General features: G+C 40.2%; 1 protein-coding gene across 3 annotated transcripts in view; it reads left to right on the forward strand.

Annotated features, from left to right (window-relative positions):
• gsap (gamma-secretase activating protein) overlaps positions 1-21,898 on the forward strand; it is a 62,674-nt gene that overhangs the window by 17,897 nt on the left and 22,879 nt on the right. Inside the window, exons 13-26 of one of the 3 annotated variants that reach the window (XM_088346808.1) lie at positions 468-545; positions 643-723; positions 1,341-1,433; positions 1,703-1,871; positions 1,966-2,056; positions 2,125-2,194; positions 2,286-2,365; positions 4,500-4,580; positions 6,560-6,682; positions 6,743-6,795; positions 8,360-8,391; positions 13,132-13,193; positions 14,815-14,910; positions 21,113-21,183. In XM_088346808.1, coding sequence (XP_088202934.1) covers positions 468-545; positions 643-723; positions 1,341-1,433; positions 1,703-1,871; positions 1,966-2,056; positions 2,125-2,194; positions 2,286-2,365; positions 4,500-4,580; positions 6,560-6,682; positions 6,743-6,795; positions 8,360-8,391; positions 13,132-13,193; positions 14,815-14,910; positions 21,113-21,183 — 1,180 coding nt within the window. The remainder of the gene's footprint in view (positions 1-467; positions 546-642; positions 724-1,340; positions 1,434-1,702; positions 1,872-1,965; positions 2,057-2,124; positions 2,195-2,285; positions 2,366-4,499; positions 4,581-6,559; positions 6,683-6,742; positions 6,796-8,359; positions 8,392-13,131; positions 13,194-14,814; positions 14,911-21,112; positions 21,184-21,898) is intronic. The other 2 variants (XM_088346809.1, XM_088346810.1) reach the window with 2 other exon arrangements.

Here is a 21,898-nt window from a genome sequence, read left to right on the forward strand (position 1 = left end):
TTTGGGGTGGATGCTGGGTGACCTTTCGCAGCGCCACACGCCGGTAGTGGCGGACAGAAGCATTACAGTACTGTCCTGTACTCGTAAAAAGGTGCTAACAATACAAAACCTAACTTACAGCAATGTCTGGATATTTTTCGACATCCCGAAAAAAATGTTCGTATCAACCGTTTTTCGTAAGTCAAATGGTCGTACTCACATTGCACTGCGATTATTTTGATCAGCACTGTACAATGACTATAAAGACCATTAGTTTATTCATCTAACTGTGTTTTTATTTGTCGATCTATAGTTGTTATTTTGTTACAGTCGTATATATGTTACTGATTTCTAATAAATAGTTACTTGGAGTGCTTTTACTATCGCGAGACTTTTTTTAAAATGCAATCACCACGAAAAAAAAAACACTGAGGATTTACTCTATTAACAAAATTATTCACATTTGAACATGTTTGTTTTTATTCTAGGGAGCATGTGTGTCTGCTACTGTCTACCCGATTATGATGAACCGGATCTCATCTATTCCGTGGTTTTAGTTCACAAAGGTGCGTGTGTGTGAGTCTGTGTGCGTTACCTCCAGTCACGGTGCTCCAAATGTTTAGGGTCGGTATGTCAAGTCATTTCCTATTCATTCTCTTTCAGATTGCAGAAAGACTTTCCGGGTCAAATTGGGACAGCCGATTCAGAATGCAATGATGCACCAACTGCTCTTCATCCCTATAGGTCACACAGAGATACATATTTCTGCCCTTTTGAAATACCGTATTTTCCTCACTATAAGGCACACCAGCTTATAAGGCGCACCCCGTCAAAAAATTGTCTTTTTTTTTTTTTTTAATTCTATATAAAGCGCACTGGACTCTAAGCGGGGTTCTCTTGGATCCTGGAAAAGTTTCAAAATGCATTGCCTTTTTATGTGATGTTTTTCTAGCGATTCAGTAGATGGAATTCGGATTTCATTCCTATTGCATTCAATATGATATAACTGTGAACAACCTTCCATATTCCCTAGCAGTCTGGTGGTTTAGGAATCGGTGCTCTTACCTTATTTGAGCATTGTTGCCACCATTAATATGCAATTGAGATCAGTGCAAATTTTTATTGACTAATCAATGATCGCACAGATATAGCAACACAATTCAAATGTTGTCCGCATATAGTGTAAGGCACACCGGATTATAAGACACATGTTCGAATTTCTGTCCAATTTGGGGTTATTGGATGCGCGTCATAGACTGGAAAATACGGTAATTCCGAATTGCAACTCAAGAGTATGTGGCCTAATTTATGTCTGTACACTTACAGCAAATGCTGACATGTGAGTTTATTTCCATATGAAGGTTACTATGTTCTGGTGTATCTGCATGCTTGTTTCCTGCACTGCATCAACACCAGGCAGCAGGAGATGCTCTGCCACTCCCTCTTCCTGTCTGGTAGGTTTAACGACTAAGCCTTACCTCATGTACTTCATCTGTGGCCCACGTGTATAAATATGCACGAGGAAAAGGGGACTATGATTGCGTACAAAATGAAATGATAATTTTCCTTTGTGACTTCTCTTTGCAAGGTTCAAAGCTTTGTAAGAACCCAAAAAGACGTATTCAAATGGCAAAATATAAGAACCACAGTACAGATGGAGTGAAGTTATATGACACATCTTTCTCCTGAGGCCATGCAATTTTCAAGTATGCTTAATGTTTAGGAGATGAAGCGGATTTAGGCCTCCCGTCAAAATGCGGAAAGTTCACTATACTGCATTCGGAAGAAGAGTCATCTGCAGCTCTGTTTGACGTGGCAGGGGGCACTATCCATGGTGTCGACCTCAGCCCTGCCGGCCTTTTGCAGATTTTACAATCAGATTTGCCTCCTGGGTGAGTGCCGCCTAAAGTAAGAAATATGTTAGATATATATATCTGATTCAGGCAAAGATTTTGTTATATTTGCGTCCTTCATGTATCTCCCAAGAAGAGCCTGCAACACGACTGATGCTCAACGGCTGGCCGCCCTCCACTGCTTGATTCTTCAATGCGGAAATGACCAAAACGTGGAGCTGGAGGTACGCGCTGACATTTAAGCATTCTTTTGAATTAAAAGGCTATTATTTTCACATCTGCATGCCGGCAGATCATTGAGTGGCTGTGTGACAATCCAAAAGTTTTTGACTCATTTCACCAGATCCAGGAGTTCATTTTAGGTGAGCGTAGAAAGGCGTTGTAATTTATTAAAAACACTCAAGAAGATGCTGTAGTTTTTTTTGTATATTGATTGTTAAATGGGTTTTGCAGTATCTCTGTACAGGATAAACTACCAGAGGTTCCTCGGCTTGGATAATCTGCTGCCTTGCTCATCGGTGTTTGACATGAAAGTAAGCGCCACTCCGTTTGGACTTCCTATTATTCAGTATTCAGTCAACCACCAATTGTGCAAGCTCTCCCACTTCATAAGTATACCCTAATTCAAAAAATGGAGAAAATTACATGGTCTGATTCTTAAATTATCTATTTGCAAGTCATAGTGCAAAGTAAGTATTTAGAGAATATTATTAGTTCATCTCAATACCTAGCTTCATATTTAGGATTAGCGATACTAGATATTTCGGTATTGATCCAATACATGTCAATCCGTTGTGTTATCAATCGATACCGATCCGATACCAATACTTTTTGCTGGGAATAGCCATGATCATTGAATCATTTAACCTTTACCCATTGAGTTAGTTTATAATTACAATGAACACAGCACAAACATTGTAAGCACTAAAAAATTTAATGTTTTGATGATGAATTGCAAACTTTAATAGCATAAGAAAATGAAAGGAAATATTTCTATTACAACTGTTTCAGAACAGAAGCTAGAGAATCAAACCAAAGAAAGCAGCCATGTAAAAAAATGCAAATACTGTATAACAATGTTATTCAGAGAACTAAAATACCTTCCATTGCACAATATTTTCATAGTAAATTCAATCTCTCGGTTACTCCGTTGCCATAGTGACAACAGATTAACAGGTTTTTGTTCAGGAACAGTAACATGTTTAAATCTTTAGTTGTGGCTCGTTGTTCTCTGCAGGGTGAGCATCTGTTTATGTAAACATGTGGTGTTGCCACAATAGTGGACCACTTCACCATATCAATTACACCTGGGATTGCCCTTTGAAAAAAAGGTTTGAACCGTGCCGCGCTTACCTTTTGCCTCTGTCATTCTTAGCTCATGGTAGGGGAATGTCTATAGATTTAGCCCTTCTACCTTGCAGGCAGGATGCAACTGCTGGCTAGGTTGGGTGAGGTGTTAAAACTGACAGTAGTTACACACTCAGGCAGAAACTTAGAGTGGCCAAGAGCGCTGAGGGTGTGTGTGTGTGAGAGAGTGAGAGAGAGTGAGAGAGCGAGAGAGAGTGACTGAGAGAGAGAGAGAGAGAGAGAGAGAGAGAGAGAGAGACTGGTTACACGATATACATAGAGAGGCAGTGCTTTGAGGAAATTAATGTAGAAGCAAAGTATCGATCAGATACAAGTGATTGCTTAGTATGGATAATAGTGATATTAGGATTGATCCGCCTACCCCTATTGCATACCCTTTTTTTGCAATGAAAGATTAAAGGTTTTATGTAAGTGTTCACAAGGCTTTCACGCATTGTTTCTGGTAATATGGACCATTCCTCCATTAAATCTCCTATACAGCAGTGATGTTTTGGGACGGTTGCTGGGCAATACGAAAGCTTAAGATTTTCTATGGGGTTGGGTCCCGGGCCCCTCCGGGACCATGAAATATTTTTTATGAACCCAATCCGGTGTTACCCAGGCTGTGTGTTTGGGATAAAGCTAATGTCTCATTTTTAATGTACTTGCTGACAGAACCCGTTTTTTTTTCTAAAAATCTCTGAATGCATTGTTCCATTCATGTTTCCTTTCACGCGGAACAATCATCCTGGTTCTTTTACAGATAAAAGCTCCCAATGATTGATGTTCCCACCCCAATCTCAACAGTAAGCATGGTGTTTTTTGTTTTCAAGTCAGTATTAACTTTTCTCCCAACATTGTGTTCCTAACAAAAGTTCCATTTGGTTTAATCTGACCATATGTCATTCTCCCAGCTTCTTTTGGATCGCCCAAGTGCCTTTCAGCAAATTTTAGATGGGCCCAAATGTGACATATAATATAGTGTGTTTCTGAATGTAGACATGGTTACTTTGGTCTTAGCTTTCTTGCTATTGTTGTATGGTTTCGGCATTTTTGCTCAATCTTGTAATCATTTTGACCCAACAGGGTAACTCTCACATGAAGCCCCAGATCCAGGGAAATCATCAGTAGTCCTGTATGTCTTCTAATAATTGCTCCCACAATTGATTTCTTCTCCACAAACTGCCTGCCTATTACATATTCAATCCTACAAGCCCCTGTAATCTTTCTAAGTGGAAGAACTTGCAAAATTAATATTTGACAAAAAAAAAAATTCCAACTGCGAATCTTGGCACCCGACTCACTCTCTCAGCCTTGCAGGAGGTACCACTTTGTCTGATGGAGATCCCTGGTGTGCTGTGCAACACTCACTTGCATACTGAGTCTGGCTTTAAAGGAAAGGTAATGACATGCCTGAAATTGTAACAGTTTTTTTGTCATCTACTCTATGTGTTGGAATGTGGGATAAATACATATTGTGATGGTATATGTTTCTGACTATTGTTTGGTTGGTAGTGTGGACAATCAAATACTTGAATAAGTTCTAATTAATCTCATAAGAAGGGTTAAATATTCTTCTTTGTCCCATTGTAGCAATATATTTCAATCGGAACACACACAAGTAGTTAATTAAGTTGGAATTGTGTACAAGTTTAATACTAATCTACAAATGGGATACAAGAACTAAGGCTGATAATTAAAGACAGAAAAGATAAAAGCAGGATTAAGCTAACAAAATAAAGGGAGAAGAAAAACGCAGTTGCCCCAACCTGAGATATCTAGAAGCCTCCTTACAATGTGAGACTTAGGTGATATTTAACTGGACCACTCGAAAACCCAGTTTGCACTGATTCATACCACCTGATCTGCAAAGATGCAACTTATGATTGGGTTGGCAAAGATGAATAACCCCTCAAGTCTTTTGAATTGCAGCTTGAAATTCTTAAGTCTGCTGGTTTGCTGCTAAGCGGGATTCAGTGTCCATACAGACCTGACTGAAACCTTCAGGTAACCTGTCTTGGCTTCCAAGCCTGGCAGTATACTAAGAGTTTTTGGCACTTAGGCCTATTGCAACAGCAACAGAGGCACTCTCAGAGCGTGAGGAGCATGCACTTTTCGGAATAATCAGCTAAAAGATATGGAGCTCAGAGGAGCTTGAGCACCAAGGACAAAAGACAAAGCAGACTTTCCAACATGTGGTTAGTAAGACAATGCCTTATTGCCTCTAGGTCATGAACTCTTCCCCACCATTGAGCTCTCACAAATGCGTGAGGGATAGCCACTCATAATTCTTCAGAAAGGAGAGTCTTACGATTAAATTCAGTCTTCTTTGTGTTAAGATTCCAAAGAAAATGGACAAACTGTATAAACTGTCTGTCATAATTGCCAATTGGGAACACCTGCGGCGGCTTGATTGGCACCAACAGCCCGGACAAGCTGATTGATGGCCACACCCTTCTTAAACCCCCGGCTTCAGTTCAGTCTTTGTAAGATCGTTGCGAGCTGTTGTGTTTCATTTAGAGAGCGTTCCCGTCCGACTTTGTCCTTGTTAAAACCCGTCTCCTGCCTGATCTCCGTTTTGACCCGTTTCTGGACCTGACTATGCCTGTTCTGCCTGCCCCTGTTACCTGACCTGTTTTGCTTCGTTTCCTGCCTGGCTCCTGCCTACGACCCAGATTACGAATTTGACATCGCCTCTGTCACAGACCAGTATGGACACAGGACTCAATTGCATACATTCCTCAGTGTTTATTGAAAAGAGAGGGAGAGTAAGGCTTGCTTGCTTGATCCGACGACTGGCGGAAAACGGATGCTAGCGAGGCGGGAGTGACACTTCCGTGTCAGACGAAGACAGGCAGGAATGGTAAGTCGTTTGGCCGGGGCTGGAGATCAGAGGCGATGTCAAGTTCGTAATCGGGGTCGTAGGCAGGAGGCAAGCAGGATCGAAGCAAAACGGGTCAGGTAACAGGGGTAGGCAGAACAGGCGTAGTCAGGTCCAGAAACGGGTCAAAACGGAGATGAGGCAGGAGAGGGGTTTTAACAGGGACGGAGTCGGACGGGAACGCTCACTGAGTGAAACACAACAGCTCGCAACGATCTGACAAAGTCTGAACTGAAGCCAGAGGCTTAAGAAGGGTGTGGCCACCAATCAGCTGGTCCGGGTTGTTTGTGCCAATGAAGCCGCCGCGGGTGTTCCCAATTGGCAATTATGACACTGTCAGAAATGCAGGCTTTACTGAGGGTTAGTTACTTTGTTACTCAGCTACATTTCTCTCAACAAATGTTTGACATATATGTATACAGAATGTAACAGAATTGCAAAGTGGTTACGAATTTATTTGAGTCTGTAAGGTAGTTGGCCTGCTTTGTGCTTCATTCAGGCCGGCCGTGTTCAGGGCTTCTGGTCCGAGCTGCAGTGGAACATAGAAAGGACGGCATACTTGGACGTCGAACCCAAGCCAAGATACAGAACTTCCCACATTCGGGCCTACTGGAGCAAACTTGTAATTGCCGACAAATGTTTTCATGCCAGCTCAATGCCTAGTCTTCTGTTCTTCTTCTAGAGGACTGAAAAACCATCCAGCTACACGAGTAATTTGTTGGAGAACACTAAGAAGTAGGTCTTTTATTCTGTTTTAGGATTTTTTTGTCATTGAAAGAGCAACACTCTGATTGACGAACAATAATTACATCAAACATTTAGGGGGGAATAAAAAACACAAATTATTTGATTGATCTAAACCAGGGGTCTCCAACATGGGTGCCCTAAGGACAGCTGAGGTGCCCATAGACCTGCCTGAGTAGAGTTTACCAGTGCTGGGTCATTGTGATTTTCTATTAAAAATGCTTTAAGTGGGTGACTGACTTTATTTAACCCCACTTCCAATATCTAACCTGTCCATAGCATAGTAACAACGTAGTAATAACATCACATTTTGATATTTTAGAAATGCATTTCAAATTTGGTGCACTTTGCACTAATTGGTAACAAAAATAAGATTGTTTTTTGGGGGATTGTTTATTTAAAACACAACATCTCTTTGCAGTTTCTTTATAGAGAGAAAAGAACTATAAATATAGTTTTAGACAAAATGAATTTCGGATGATTTTTCAAAAAATATTAATTTGGGGTCGCTTATGACAAAACAACATAATAATATATCTAAAAGAAAAAAGTGTAGTATAGAAGTACATTTAAAAATGTGTAAGAGATTTTGAAAACAATACAATTTTGTGGTTTTAACATAATTTTGAGCTAGGATCTGGGTGGGATCGGATAAAATTGGGTGTTGCATAAAAAAACCTTTTAATAAAAAATGTCCACTGTGCCTAAATAGCTTTAAAAGTAAAACACATCCAGAATGAAAATGAAAATCAATCAATATGTAATAAATTAATCCATAATTTGTTTGGGCAGCACTTACATTAAAGGGTCAGTGTGCATTATTTGACCATTGGATGTTGCTCTATTGTGTATTCCAACCTAAAATGATTGCTAAAAAGCACAAGGAAGAACTACTGAGACTCAAAGTGACCAACCTGCACCACTGTACTTCTCAATTTCCTGGCTAGCCTTTCACAATAATTTTGTATTTTTGGGTATCCTTAGCAGCAAGATGCTGGATAATTCTATCACCTACCTCTAGGTGAGGTTAATTTAAATGCAACTTTATCGACCAATGAGTATTTAATAGTTTTTAGTATAGTTCATATATTTTTGTTTATTTTTAAAATTCAAATTTTTACGATTTTTTTCACCTTTGGGGCCGATTAACAGGACACATAGTCCCTTTTCACTTTCGTATTGAGGCGGGAGCCCCAAACTATCGTCCCTCAGGCCACAGTTGTCCCCCCCAGGACACGATTTAAGACCCTTGTTTAACCAAATTTTTGGGATATCTGAATTTATTTGCTTGTGAAGTGACTAAGCATTTAATTATAATTACTATTGTATATTTTAATACTACTATTATTAGAAATTGTAGGAGTAGTAGCCGTAGCATACTAATATTATTGATTTATTTTTTGGATAAAATATCTCCACCAGCACATCTGAGCACGATTATCTTTAAAATTCTTAAAAAGATAAACGCATTGTTGTTTTGACTGATATTCATGAGGTAAAAATTCAAACTTACAAGTAAAGTAGATTTTACTAAAATGCTTTTCTGTTTTTCTAGAGTTCTTGGGATGGTGGAGTCTTGGCGTCACGGTAATACACCCCTCACACTTGTGTTTTGTGAGCGTATGCACGTGTCTTGTCACGTTCTTTGTGGGTGCTGAAGAGCAAAACAGCCGTGACCTCGTCACGCCTGAATATTTCGAGGATTAGGCAAAAAAAAAAGATAAAAAGAGAAGGAAAAATGAAGTAAGGGAACGAGGAGGGATAAAAAAATTGGATGGGGAGTGCTTCCCATCATGTTGCGCCTTGTACAGCTGTTGGGCATCAAGACATTTTTCTTTTACATCATTTGATTGATATGAATTCAAATACAGTATTATCTCATGGTCTACAATGACTACCACGAGTTAAAGTCATAACATCAATTAAAGTGGCAGCCCATAACAAACGTGATGATGAAACCCAGATTTCCAACATACTATGCAGTAATGTTTTTTTAAACTCCTATTACCTGCGAGCAAAGCAGAATTTAAGCATTTATATTTGTTTGTTTGCTTTTCTTTTTGTTTGTATGTCTGCCCACCCTGGAAAAGGCAGGTTACCCTAGATGTGAAAAATGTAAGAAAAAATCTGACTTTTTTTTTTTTAACTTGGCATTATTCCCAGCAAGACATTACACTCTCCCAAGCCAGAAAAATGTTTATTATCAATACCGCCTTTCACATGCAGTAAAGTAGGTACCCCAGATGTGGAAATGGCAAAAAAAAGCTGACTTGCCATTTTTAGTTTTGCTGATTTGGCAGCTTTCCCGGAAATACATTCTACTCTCCCGGGCCAGAACATGTTTGGCTAGGATCGCTCAGATAGGTTACTCTAGAGGTGAAAAGGACTCCTGCCCCCATACACTCAAAAGGACTCAGTACTTTTGGTTATTTTCAGAAAGGAATTCCCCTCTTCCAGGACAGAATAATCTTCCATTTCAACACAATGCCTTGCAGACAGTTATAAGGGTTGACCTATATGTGGAAAAATACCCCCAGAAAGTTGAATCTGCACTGATGGTTTTGCAGACTCAGCATTTCCTTTCTCCAGAAAAGACATTCCACTCTCCCAGGCCAGAACTGCATTGAATATTAACACAGTATTTTACAGGCAGTTTGGAAAGTTACCCCTTTTGAGAAAACTGCCTCAAAAAGTTGACTTGAAACTTTTTGGGGTTTTACTGACTCAGCAGCTACCACTAGAAAGACATTCTCTCCTCAGAACCAGAACAAGTTTGGTCAGGATTGCAAACTTTGACATGCAATGAAGTAAGTCAATCGAGAGGTAAATGACACTGCCAAAAAAGGGAAATACCACCCTATAAAACAGTTTCACGTCTCGACGCGGGGGAGGCTCTACTGGCACACAGCCCTTGTGAGTTATACTATAAGTTACTGCTTTGTAATGCACATTTTCATATAATTTTACTTATTCTTGTTATAAGCATTAAACATTTTTTATTTACTAAAATGACTACGTTGGCAGAAAAGTCTTTTTGTGTGTGTGTGTGTGTATAAAATGAAGTACCATGGAAAAACTCATCAGAGTCGTATAAATATAAACCCTGCTACAGTTTACTGCTATCATAAAGCTTTAAATCAATCTCCTGAAAAAAAAGGCCAGTATGGATGCAGCCCATTCTAGTTCGCAGTGACTCCAACTGTATCACCATGACATGCATCCATGCATCTGCGGAACTGCTGTGAAAATTAAACCCGGATCTGAATGACTACATCATTCATTATTCATCACACCCCCTATTAATCTGTAACACATCATGTGTCGAGTTGAACAAGTGAAAGGAGGAAAAGCCCTCAGAGGAAACGCCAAAGTATTCATGCAAAATGAAAGCCATGCTTTTAAAACATTTACATATCAACTCCTTGAAATCGGCAAATATTTGGAGGTTTTTTTTGCCCAGAGCGCCTTTGGAGAGCCGATATGTAAATAAGAGACTAATGCTAATGTTTCTGTTAATGAGGACGATTACCTGCACGTTAGTGGATCAAACACGTGCATATGAAACAGCCGCTTGTACGCCGCCCGATGCAAGTTGTTGCGTATGAAACCTCAAAAAAGTCGGACTCTTGTGTATGCGCGATTAAATAAAGATTATATATGAAATTATTAATTTATTCATCTCTTCACAGCGGGTAATGCTGCTTTAAAACCCTTCCTCAAGAGCTTTGTGATGTTTTGTTCAAAGCCAAAACACCCCCCAAAAAGAATCCATTAATATGTTAAATTACCCACAATCCTCCTTTCTCTTAAGGATGGATTTTGAGCATTCACTGCGAATGATGGGCAGAGATTAAGTGTGAAAGCTGACCTTAGTGTAGCAGCTATGCTGCTAGGCAGAGGGAAGAAGGCTAATTGACTAGTTCTCGGTTTGTTGAGTGGCAAAATTAATAGAGGGAAACACCATGGTTGTAATTGATTTGAGCCAGATGGTGAAGTAATGACCTATAGATGAAGCAAAAGACAACATTTAACATAAATTATAGTAAAAGACCACTCTTATTTTCAGGACCGGAACAGAAACAGGACCCAATTGTGTCATGTTTCTCACAAATTTTATTGAAAGAAAGATGAAGGGCTGCAAACACAATCCGGTGTTTAATGGATGCGGAAAGCAAGTCCCTCTAGTACTTGCATTGTGATCCGAACACGGAAGTGGATCTTCCGTAGCGAGCGATGTCGGTGTCAGGGACAGAAAAAACGGTCGTTAGCCGGGACCGGGAGAGCAAAGCGTTGTCGGGGTCGGAAACGAGTCGTAAGCCTGAACGGGAGAGTAGACGTAGCCGGGACAAAAAGAGGTCGTAAGCCGGGACGGTAGAGCAGACGTGGTCAGGATCAAAACGGGTCGTAGCCAGAGACAGATGGAGCAAAAACGGGACAGGTGGGAGTCAGGGTTCAAAAAGGCTTGCCTACCTAGTATACACTGAGGTTTGCAGACAGACTGACAACAGGGGACTGACCGGACAGGGTTCAATTAGTGACAGGAAGCCAATCAGAACCTGCGACGGTTGGCGCCAAATGAGTGGGCACAGGTGAGTCACATCAGTCATCATGACACTTATTTGATTTACATGAAAAGTCTAAGTTTGGTTTAATATCGATTTACTAACCCTGTTTTATTTCTATTTCAGTTTAATGACCGGTCATCTACTCTAACCTTGGTTGATAAACCCTATTATTAGTCGCAAAATCTGTTTTTATGCGCACAGATACGATTTAAGAGTCAACCTAAATCTGTTTTTGTGTCAGAATTTAAAGTAACACAACAATGCATACGCGAAGAAAACACAATTCCGATGTTTTTTAATGGAGGGAATCCCAAATCCATGGTTATTGCTGATTTCTCCAAACTTAGCAGTCCGCAGTCAAGATAAAAGGAATGATCCAATTCCTGCCACGACCTTTAGGTGAAGCTCTATTATGAATCCGATCTTTGTTGGAATCTTGGTATGGGGTAGTTTGCCACTTTGATCATCCAAGGAATTGAGGCATTTTCCTAGGAAGGGAAAACAAAACCTGACCTTTGAAAAATACCAACAATAGAAATTATTATTATTATTATTTTTTTTTTTTTGATAAGCTTTGACGTCTCCGGTGATGTGTCAAGAAACATTTTTTTTTTAGCCCAAGCTAAATGTGATAACTTGTACATTTTCACAGTATTCAGGCAAGTCAGGTAACAATATAAAAATATAATCAACAGAGACATCCAATATTAAATTGGAAGCTTAAATTTGATTTAAATGTAATAATCTGTTACCACATTCACCTATCACGCGAAAGGTCCCCGGTTCGAGACCGGGTGGAAACATTTGTTGGCCTGGAGAGGGATGCGTGCTACCAGACTGTACTTGCCCAATGCATACCATAACATACATACTGTAAATGGGGCCCCTACGGCCGCTGTGGTTAAGGAATCTAAACACCAAACTGTCACGGTTGCCATGCCCAATCAGCGCTAGCTGCGGTTCATTGACTGATTGTCTTCCCTTCTATTTAAGCTCAGTGCTCTCACTCACCCTTTGTCAGTCCGTCAACAAAGCTCTGCCCTGCAAGATATGGGTTTTGACTCTGTCCGGTTTTCTGGCTGGGTTTCCTGTCCGGTATCGTTACCGTCTGTTTTTGTCCCGTTAATTATTGATCTCCAGTTTCGTTCCTGTCTAGTTTGTCCTGTTTTATTTCGATATCCTGTTATGATATCAATCCTGTCTGTCCCCTCCTGTGTGGTATCGACCCTATCAGTCCGATATCTGCTCGGGCAATTGGTATCGATCTCGTCGGACCCTGGCTTCCTGTCATTCCACGCCAGACTGCTGCCTAACGTACATGATTGCCCCATTTCCCGTAAAATTAAAGGCTTGTGTGAGAAACGTCACGCATTTGGGTTCTCCTCCTGGTCTGCTTCATGACACAAACAAACCAAAAATCTATTACCATGAGCAATGTTTTCTTGCATCAAAGCAACCTTTTAGAATAACAATAGAGAAACGAAAAGAAAAAAATCATCTAGATCGTGTTTCCTTTGTCTTTTGCGAATCACACCGTCACCGAGTGGAGTCGGGATTGGTTTTCCAATTCCAAGCAATATCTTGCTAACGATTGCAATCTTGATCGCAGGTTCTGTCTATCGTCTATGATGCCATATGTGTTCTGCCCGCAGTGAGCAATGACGAAATACTGCCTACTGGCACTCGCTATGATATCCATGATGTCTTTTATTTGTTTCTAATGTTACGTTTTTGCGCTTAATGTTTCTTCTATCTCCTCCAGACAGGAAGCTGGTTCCGCTTTTTCAAGAGCAGGACCATCACCAGAGGCTGCTTATTGGCTTGGTAAGAAGTAGGGGTGGGGTATCGAGCTGATCCAAGTAAATACAGGGTAGTATTTAGCCAATGCATTTTACTTCAAAATGTCATAATCATTGGACCCCTTTTCCCTTAAGATAGTTTATCTTTGATAAGCACAGCAAATATTTTAGACACTAAAATATTGCTAACTTTAACAGCATAAAAATACATACAGTTGTATCTATTTCAACTGTTTCAGAACCAAAGTCAAGAGAATCAAACAAAAAAAGCAACATACAAAAAATGTCAATATAACAAAGTCAACATGTTAAATTACTTAAAGAGGTTATGTTCCCTCTCGCTGAAAAGGACATACCCCTGAAATGGGTGTTACCACAAGACTCCAAATACACCAGTAGACGAGGAAAGTCTTAATGTTTTGGAGTTGCCATCACAATCCCCAGATCTCAATCCAATCGAAAATGCTGTTTGTGAAGCAAAACTAATAAATGTAAATGAATTGTGGAATATTGTTAAGCAATCGTTGAGTGAAATAACAACAGGAAGATGCCATAAGTTGGTTGACTCTCTGCCACACAGATGGGAAGCTGTTATAAAAACTGTAGTCATGCAACTAAATATTAGGATTGCTAAATCCTATCTCAGTGGAAATGTTTAAATCTAAGCTTAAAACTCACTTCTACTCTATAGCATATGAATAACCTATACTTTTCGTGGACAATATATCTGTATTATTTGTGATTGCAACCTCCTTTGCTGTCTGGTAATCCTGGAAGGGGGATACCACACGTGCGGTCCCTTCTCAAGGTTTCTTCATTTTCCTCATGTTGAGGTTTTTGAGTTTTTCCTTGCCCTCGTGTTGGTTCCAGATCAGGGATGGTGTAAAAATAGTCTGAAAAAATAGTCTGTGTAATAACCTGTGAAGCCCTTTGAGACTCTTTGTGATTAAGGGCTATACAAATAAAAATGACTTTGACTTGACTTGACATACAAAAAAGTTTTGTGTTTGTACAGTCAACAGCAGACACTACTATTTTTTTTAACACACCCCTTTTAACTATTTACCCAGTTGCACAGACTTCGGAGCATGCCTATTAGGAATGCTGGGTCTTGTTTGTTTTCTGAGAATCTAATGCACCTTCTAACAAACAAAAATTATACTAAAACCCGAGATATTGTTGTTAGTCACCTTGCACGGCTATTATCATGAACATCACTGTAAATGTCCCTTTATCTGACATGAGACAGAGATTTTGGAGAATGAAAGTTACAAACCATCTTATGTAAAAAAAACAATAATTTCCGTCCCTGGTCTTACTTTGTGAACTTCACATAATCCGATGATCCTCAATACATTTTTCTTTTCTTTTTTGTAAAAGTACAAAAAGCCTTGCCCCTTTTCTTTTTGTTTGATGACCAATTTCTTATCGCGCAGCTTAGCCTGTGCTAAGCGCGATAGCAAAAGATGAGAACGCTTCAGTTTAAAAGTTCAGACGCAATGCTAGTGCGCCACTTGGACTATTCTTAGATCGACCCGGTCATCCGGTCACCCGCTTTACATCTCTTCCTGCTGCTTTTCTTTCATCTACCAGAGCCCAAACAGTGCACACACTCGTGCTTCCCTCTTATTTTGCGTGTGTTGTAGACGGTGGAGAAACTGCGAGATCATCTCAATGCGCACCTGCCTCGCTTGGGAAAGAGGAAGATAGATTCCCTGGTTATCAACTTTGTGGCCAAACTGGTTTGTATCTCTTAGATAACTTTCTACGTAATATTACTTCACTCCCTATTATTTGGGAGTTAAAGTAATCCCTTGTTTATTGCGGGGCTCGGGATATTCAAAACCCGCAAAGTCGAAACATTTATTCATTTGTAAATATAAGTAATGTAAAATATGTACAAATCCAGCAAGATAACAACAATAGATCAACAAATAAAAACACACAATTGCAGTCAAATGAATATATTATTAATACTCATCATGCAATAATAAATCGTAGGGCTTTTCCTTTCAGTGTAAAAAAGCAATGTAGAAATCAGCGGCTAGCAGCACGCTAGCATCGGGGATCCTCGGGTGGAGCCAGGTCTCCGTGATGATTACAATAAAAGAGTAACGCAAGTGGCGGTTTCCTACAAGTTGTAGCTCAAGGTAATTCATTTCATGGGTAATGAATCTGGCATCGGTCGGCAACAGTGGCTTTTACGTGGCTAGAGCAGTACGGCAGACCTGGAGCACCACTATTCCTTTCTTTCCTGAAGCCACCTCAGTCTCTTCCCTAGACCCGGAAACAATCGACGGAGCAGCTGTTGTTTAAGTATTTCTTTGCTCTCTTCTGACTTTCTCTAGAATCCAATTTACCGTAAATTCCGGACTATAGAGCGCACCTGATTATAAGCCGCTCCCACCACATTTTAAGAGGATAACTGCTTTTGTACCTACACAAGCCGCACCTGTATATAAGCTGCATACGCCTACCTTAAAACATGTAACACAATCACAAAAGTAACCCAAATCCGACTTTAAGTCCCGCGATTGTAACTGATTATAAAGTACACAGTCCAAAAACCACAGCCGGCAAAATGAACGGAAAATGATACCGGTACTTAAGGTTTGATGCAGACCTGCAGAGTCCGGGTCCCGTTGAAAGTAATCCAAGGAAAAAAAGTCTATATTTCCAAAGGTAAGGGTGGGAAAAATATATATCCACTATTGTCCGCTGCGTCCAAAAACATGTCTCACCTTTACTCCACTTCCCGTCAGCCCCCGTTGTTTTCGCCCTTTCTTTTTGATTCGCCCGTGGAAAACATATCAGAATAAGTCTCTAAAGTAAATACATTACAAAAATATACAGTTGCAAATACATATTATACATGGTTACACATATTTACAAAGAAAGACGGTACACCGAGAGAGATTTCAAAGCTTTAATAATAATAATATAACTTTCATTCCAAACCGTGACTGTGACAGGTAGCAACACGCTACTAGCAACACGCTCGCAAAACAGTAAACGGGTCTGTAAAAAATATACCGTACTTAATTCACGGTAAACCATCCCCATCTTCCTCCTTATAACTGACGCCATCAAAGTCGTCTTCCTCAGTATCGGAAAGAAACTTTGACATATAGACGTTGTCCCACGTTCCCTTATTCCAAAACACACTAGCAACACGCTCGCAAAGTAAAGTTTACGTGCAATCGCTCTGTTTCCTTCTTTATCGGATTGCTCGATTGCTTTTAGCTTGAAAGCTGCGTCATGTGCCTTTCTTTTTGCAATTGACATGATGAGGGTAAGTGTACGCTAATTTAATTTGTGCACAAGCTAAGAAGTTGCAGTCTTCCTCGGCGCATATATTCCAGCGGTCTAAATCTTACCTTTTGTACTCGAGCGCCGCTGGCGGCCTCTAGAAAAATTACATAAATTGGCCGCATCACTGAATAAGCCGCAGCGTTGAACGTTTGGGAAAAAGTAGCGGCTTATAGTCCAGAACTTACGGTAATCAATGTATTTATTTTCAATGTAATGGGCAGCTTAAATATTGTCTGTTGCTCTATTTCACAGTTTGATTTGAGTGGGTGGACACATTGACTTGTGCACCTGCCTGCCCCAACTGTTTGACTAACAGCATACACCAGCCTATCACAGTCGCACACATGGCCCTCCGTCCCCGGGGTAGTATTTGCTGTGTGTTGTCTGCTGCAGAACTCAATGCACGATGAAAATCAGCAAAGTTTTGAAACCGCAAAAAGTAAACCACGATACAGCGAGGGATTACTGTATATCATATTTTAACCCCTTCAAATAACTCCCAGGAATTGCTCGCATCATATTTGAATTCCATTTAGTTATTTCTGGCTAAAAGGATGTAGATGTCTGAGAGATTTAATATTCTGTGATAAAAATACTTCCACAGCTTAAAACCATCCAGAGTAACAATAATGTTTTTATAATTGTACATCTTTATATACACCTATTTGTCATTGAGATTGAGACCTTGTTTGGTCCTTGGATCCAAACCAAAATTTAATGTGTTCCTTCCTCCTTGGTATCAGCAAAGATTTTGCAAAGTTTTATGGAAATGAGCCGTGTAGTACCCTGCACTCCCCCAACACACTCACATCCACTTTTTTTAATATAATGCATTTCCTCCACAGGATAGGGGGGAAAGCTCAGTCATCCATAAAGGACTCAGTCGCTGCTCCTCCGGGTTTGGTGGTACCAATTTAGTTGGCTTTGGCATCTGGTAAAAATGCCTTCTGAACACCTTTGATGGTTTCCGGGCATGTCCCACAGGCAGGATGTACTCTGAACGATTCAGGATTTGCTATAGGGATTAGGGTCTAGGAACACCTCTGGATCTATTAGGATGAGCTGGACTGAATGGTCTTCAATAGAGAGGTGTATATGTATATTCTGTGTTTAAAATTGGGCAAAGGCAAAGGAGATTTCATAGGATGCATGTTCCGTATCTTGATTATTATTGTCCACAGTTGTTTTGACTATTAATCATTGTCACTAATCATTTTGCTGGTCTTTGATTGCCACACCCCTTAGGGCTTAAAATAATTCCTGTGCCTTTTGCCAAACGTTTTAACCCAATGTAGCCCACAATTCAAAATGTTTGCTGTTTTATGTTGCACAGTTCAGGGGTACACCGATAAGTCTGGTGTGCGTTGGTTTTAACTCATTTAAATCCTTTTCATTTGCAACAGCTTTGTTTACATTTGTCATTTTTTTTTTTCGTTTGTCTCTCCTTCCATCTCTCTCCATCTCATTCCATCTTTCTCAATCCACAACTCACACAGCCTCAAATGCTTACTTTTTAGTCCCCACAGCTGCCCCTGGATCATAAAAAAACCTGACTAAATGTCCAAAAACATTCGCAAAACTAACCGAAAAGTGCTAAATAATTAAAGTACAACAAATGAGACAACATAAACAAACAAATATGAACATGAAAATACATGAATAATGCAATTACATGCCTGGGGTCGTTCCCTCTTTCAAGCATCAATTCAACAGCCATTCATTCACCTCATGCACTCATTTCCATGGGTCTCACATTTAAACCTATCATAGCCACATTACGACCATCAAAATCTACTTACAAGAAGTTTCTACAATGATAATAAAAATCCTAAATATGACCAAAAGATGACCTTATATTATGGCACACACGCTCACGCATGCATAGTAGCTTAAAACACTCACGAATGGGATTAAAACTATAGCCTGCAGAAGATACGCAAGTCTAAAGGACTAAAATGAGCAGCTATTGCCCTGCAAACATGCAATATCCTGGAATTCAGCAAACCTCGACCAAACGTCCACTCAAGTAACAAAAGACCAACACCTCCTAGTTTTCAATCAACCTCCTTTTAGTGTTTATTGAGACAAATGGCGGCATTGACAGAAGTTGGTGGTGTCGAGGGAGGGGTGGGGGGGCGAATAGATTACACCTTTAAAAAGAGCCAGGATGTTGTGCTGTGATAAATTGCGACTCCACACTACATTATTGTCATGGTTATTTATTCTCCGTCCCACCCATTGCTACAAACAACAGATACATATCATTTATTCTGCAGTGCCAAAGGGTAAGCAATGAGTCGTTGATTACATATTGAAAATTCTGTTTGCAAGTAGGCTGGTGAGTTTTAATTATGCAAGATAAACCACTCTTGGAGATGATGAAGGTTATTCCGTTTCCCTTCATCATAGAGAGCCTCTGTTGCGAGGAATGGCTAGATTTTTGAACAAAAGATTTTGTACCACTGTTATTAAGACCGAACCTGCTGGAAAAGAAAACGGCTGGGAAATAATCAATTCTGAATTTGTATAACCCAACTACCAGCCAGAAGCAGCAACATTATTGGACTGAGAAAGTTGGAACTATTGTTTCAAAAAACAGAACTAGTCTCCAAAAATATGAATACATCGTCTCCGCTAACATTTTGTTACTTCTATAACAATATTTTGTGAATTCGCCTAAGAATTTCAATTCGGTATTTTGTAAGAAAACAAACATTTACGCCAGTGTTCCTCAACATCTATTGAGTTGAGGCACACCAACCATAGAAAAAGAATCACGCTTCATAGTTCACAGATCTCTTAACCACCAGGGTCCTAGTGGTGTGTCTTGGGCAAGAAACAGAAAAAAGTATAAAAGGGTAATAAGCAAAAATGACAAAGGATAGTGTGTATTATTTAGCGGCTCTAAAGGGTAGAAAAAAAACTTTAGCACAGTAATTTTAAACATATTGGTTTGAATGAGGCAGCACGGCAGCACAGTGGTTAGCGCATGTGCGGCACAGTTCTGAGGTCATGGGATCAAACGTTACTGTGTGGAGTTTGCATGTTCTCCCCGTGCTTGCATGGGTTTCCTCCGGGCATTCCGGTTTCCTCCCACATTTCAAAAACAATCATTTCAGGTTAATTGGCTGGTCCAAATTGTCCCGAGGTGTGTATGAGCAAGTGTGCTGTCTGTCTCTGTTGCTGGCAACTGGTTCAGGGTTTCCCCTGCCCCCCGCAACCCTACTAAGGATAAAAGATGCAGATAATGAATGAATAAATTAGTGGATTAATTGATTAACAAAAATATATGAACTACCATATAAGTACAAACATACACACTCTCACTTTTTTGCAAATCCAATCATTTTAAATAATATATATTTGAATTGCAAGATGGGCAATGTAGTGCAAACAAAAAAATTGAATACATAATTTATTTATATACAAGAGCCATATCCCTAGGGAGGTGGCTAGAGTATAGAATACACTCACATTCTTTTATCTTTCTCGGAGAATGATACAGAGGAGGGAATTCCCAGCCCCCTTGCTCAACCCAACCGACGTGTCGCAACACTTGTCGTTGGGAATCGTTTGGTGACCAAAGCCCCCAATTCTAATGCCAAGCAGGAACAGGGACCAATGTTGGATGTCTTAGGTCTGACTCAGCCGAGGTCTAACAGTGACCTCCCAGTCTCAGGTTAGGAGCCTTACCCCTAAGGATATTATATTTTTACTTTTTATTCTGGTAAAATGAAAAAGGTATGACTTGAAATTAGTAATATTGTTTTCCAGTGGCCAGTTATTTATCCATCCGTCCATTTTTCGGACCGCTTATCCTTACAAGGATCGCAAGGGTTTTGAAGCCCATCCCTGCCATCTTCGGGACAGTAGGACACCCATAACAGGTTGCCAGCCATGTTGAAGGTCACGCAGAGACATTTTAAACCCGCCGATCAACCTAGCATTGATGTTTTTGGGGAATGTGAGAGAAAACTGAATTGGCCACGAGGAACTCACGCAGGCGCAGGGATGCTTGTACCCGGAATTCAACTAAATGTATGATCTCGGGCCTGAACCCAGCCCGAACAGCCAGGCTTCTCTCTCACTTTTAATCAGGTGCACTCTGTTTCCCGGGATTTACAGTATACTGTACAGATTAAGATAAAAAAGAATAATTCAGTTAAAAAGGTCATTTCTAATAAACAATTATAATCGTGTTTTCAATGTAATCATATCTGGATGTTTTGCAAATCTTGAAAGACAACAGTAATCAATATTCTCCGTTGAGGTCAGCTGAGTGCAAGGAGCAGTACATTGTTTTCCTGTTATGTTTGGGGAGAGGTGTCTCTGTGGGACTGTGTCATTTTTTAAATGCACACTAGTTTCGTCGCGCTGAGTGCAGCCAAGCGATGCTGACATACCAATGGCTCGTTCCGAGCGTTCACACGCCAGTTGGGCTGGATGGAAATGAGAATGGGAAGTGTGGCTTCAAAAAAGGGAAGTCAGGATACAGATGAATAAAAAAGCTTAGCAGTCACATTTTTTTTCTCTGACTCAAATTCCGGCCTGTGCCTCCAGCTACAGTTTCATTGAAATTGAATTGAACTTTTCTCCCCAAATGATTGTAAGCGTTTGTGTGTCTGTGTGTAGCTGGATCTTATCAGAAATATGCTGGAATCAGTTTGGCTGAAGTACAAGCTGGGCCCTCATGTTCTTTCGTTGTGAGTATTGTTCCCTGTATCTACTCCCTCTTACTTCCCTCTATTGTGCTCCTCTCTACCTCTCCAACCCCCTCCACATTGCCATGCCATTCCGCTTCCTTATATCATCTTCACCCCTCCATGTCACTATACCCGCCGCCCATCTCAGCTCTATGGGAGTGGAGCTTTCAGCCGCTCTGCCCCCCAACTGTGGAACTCATTGCCACCTGACCTCTGAAATTCAGCCTCCCTGTCCACCTTCAAATCCAGACTCAAAACCCACCTCTTCAGACTTGCCTTTTCAGGATCTCACATACCGCCCCTTTAACTCTACTGTGTTTTTATTTCCTATTTATTACTTGCTTGTTTTTTTCTTTCTTTAATGTTGTTTGGTACTAATGTATAGCAACCTTGGGTGTCCTGAAAGACGCTTTGAGGTAGAATGTATTATTATTATTATTATTATCACAGGGGTCGGGAACCTATGGCTCGAGAGCCAGATATGGCTTTTTTCATGAGTATATCTGGCTCAGAGATAAAATATGGCTCATGTTAATCTTCTCTGAGTCATTCCAATTTTAATATATGCGAAGTCGAAGTATCTCTCGAGGGGGAAGATTTCTGTTCAGAATATTAATGGTATTACAGTCCCAACTACAGTTTACATTCACAGTGTTACACCGTCAGACCCAATGGAATCCTGTATATGGAAGCTCAATAAAGAATCTATGTTCAC

This window comes from Urocampus carinirostris, chromosome 11, assembly GCF_059441175.1.
Source record: "Urocampus carinirostris isolate Australia breed hairy pipefish chromosome 11, RoL_Ucar_1.0, whole genome shotgun sequence".
Taxonomy (NCBI): domain Eukaryota; kingdom Metazoa; phylum Chordata; class Actinopteri; order Syngnathiformes; family Syngnathidae; genus Urocampus; species Urocampus carinirostris.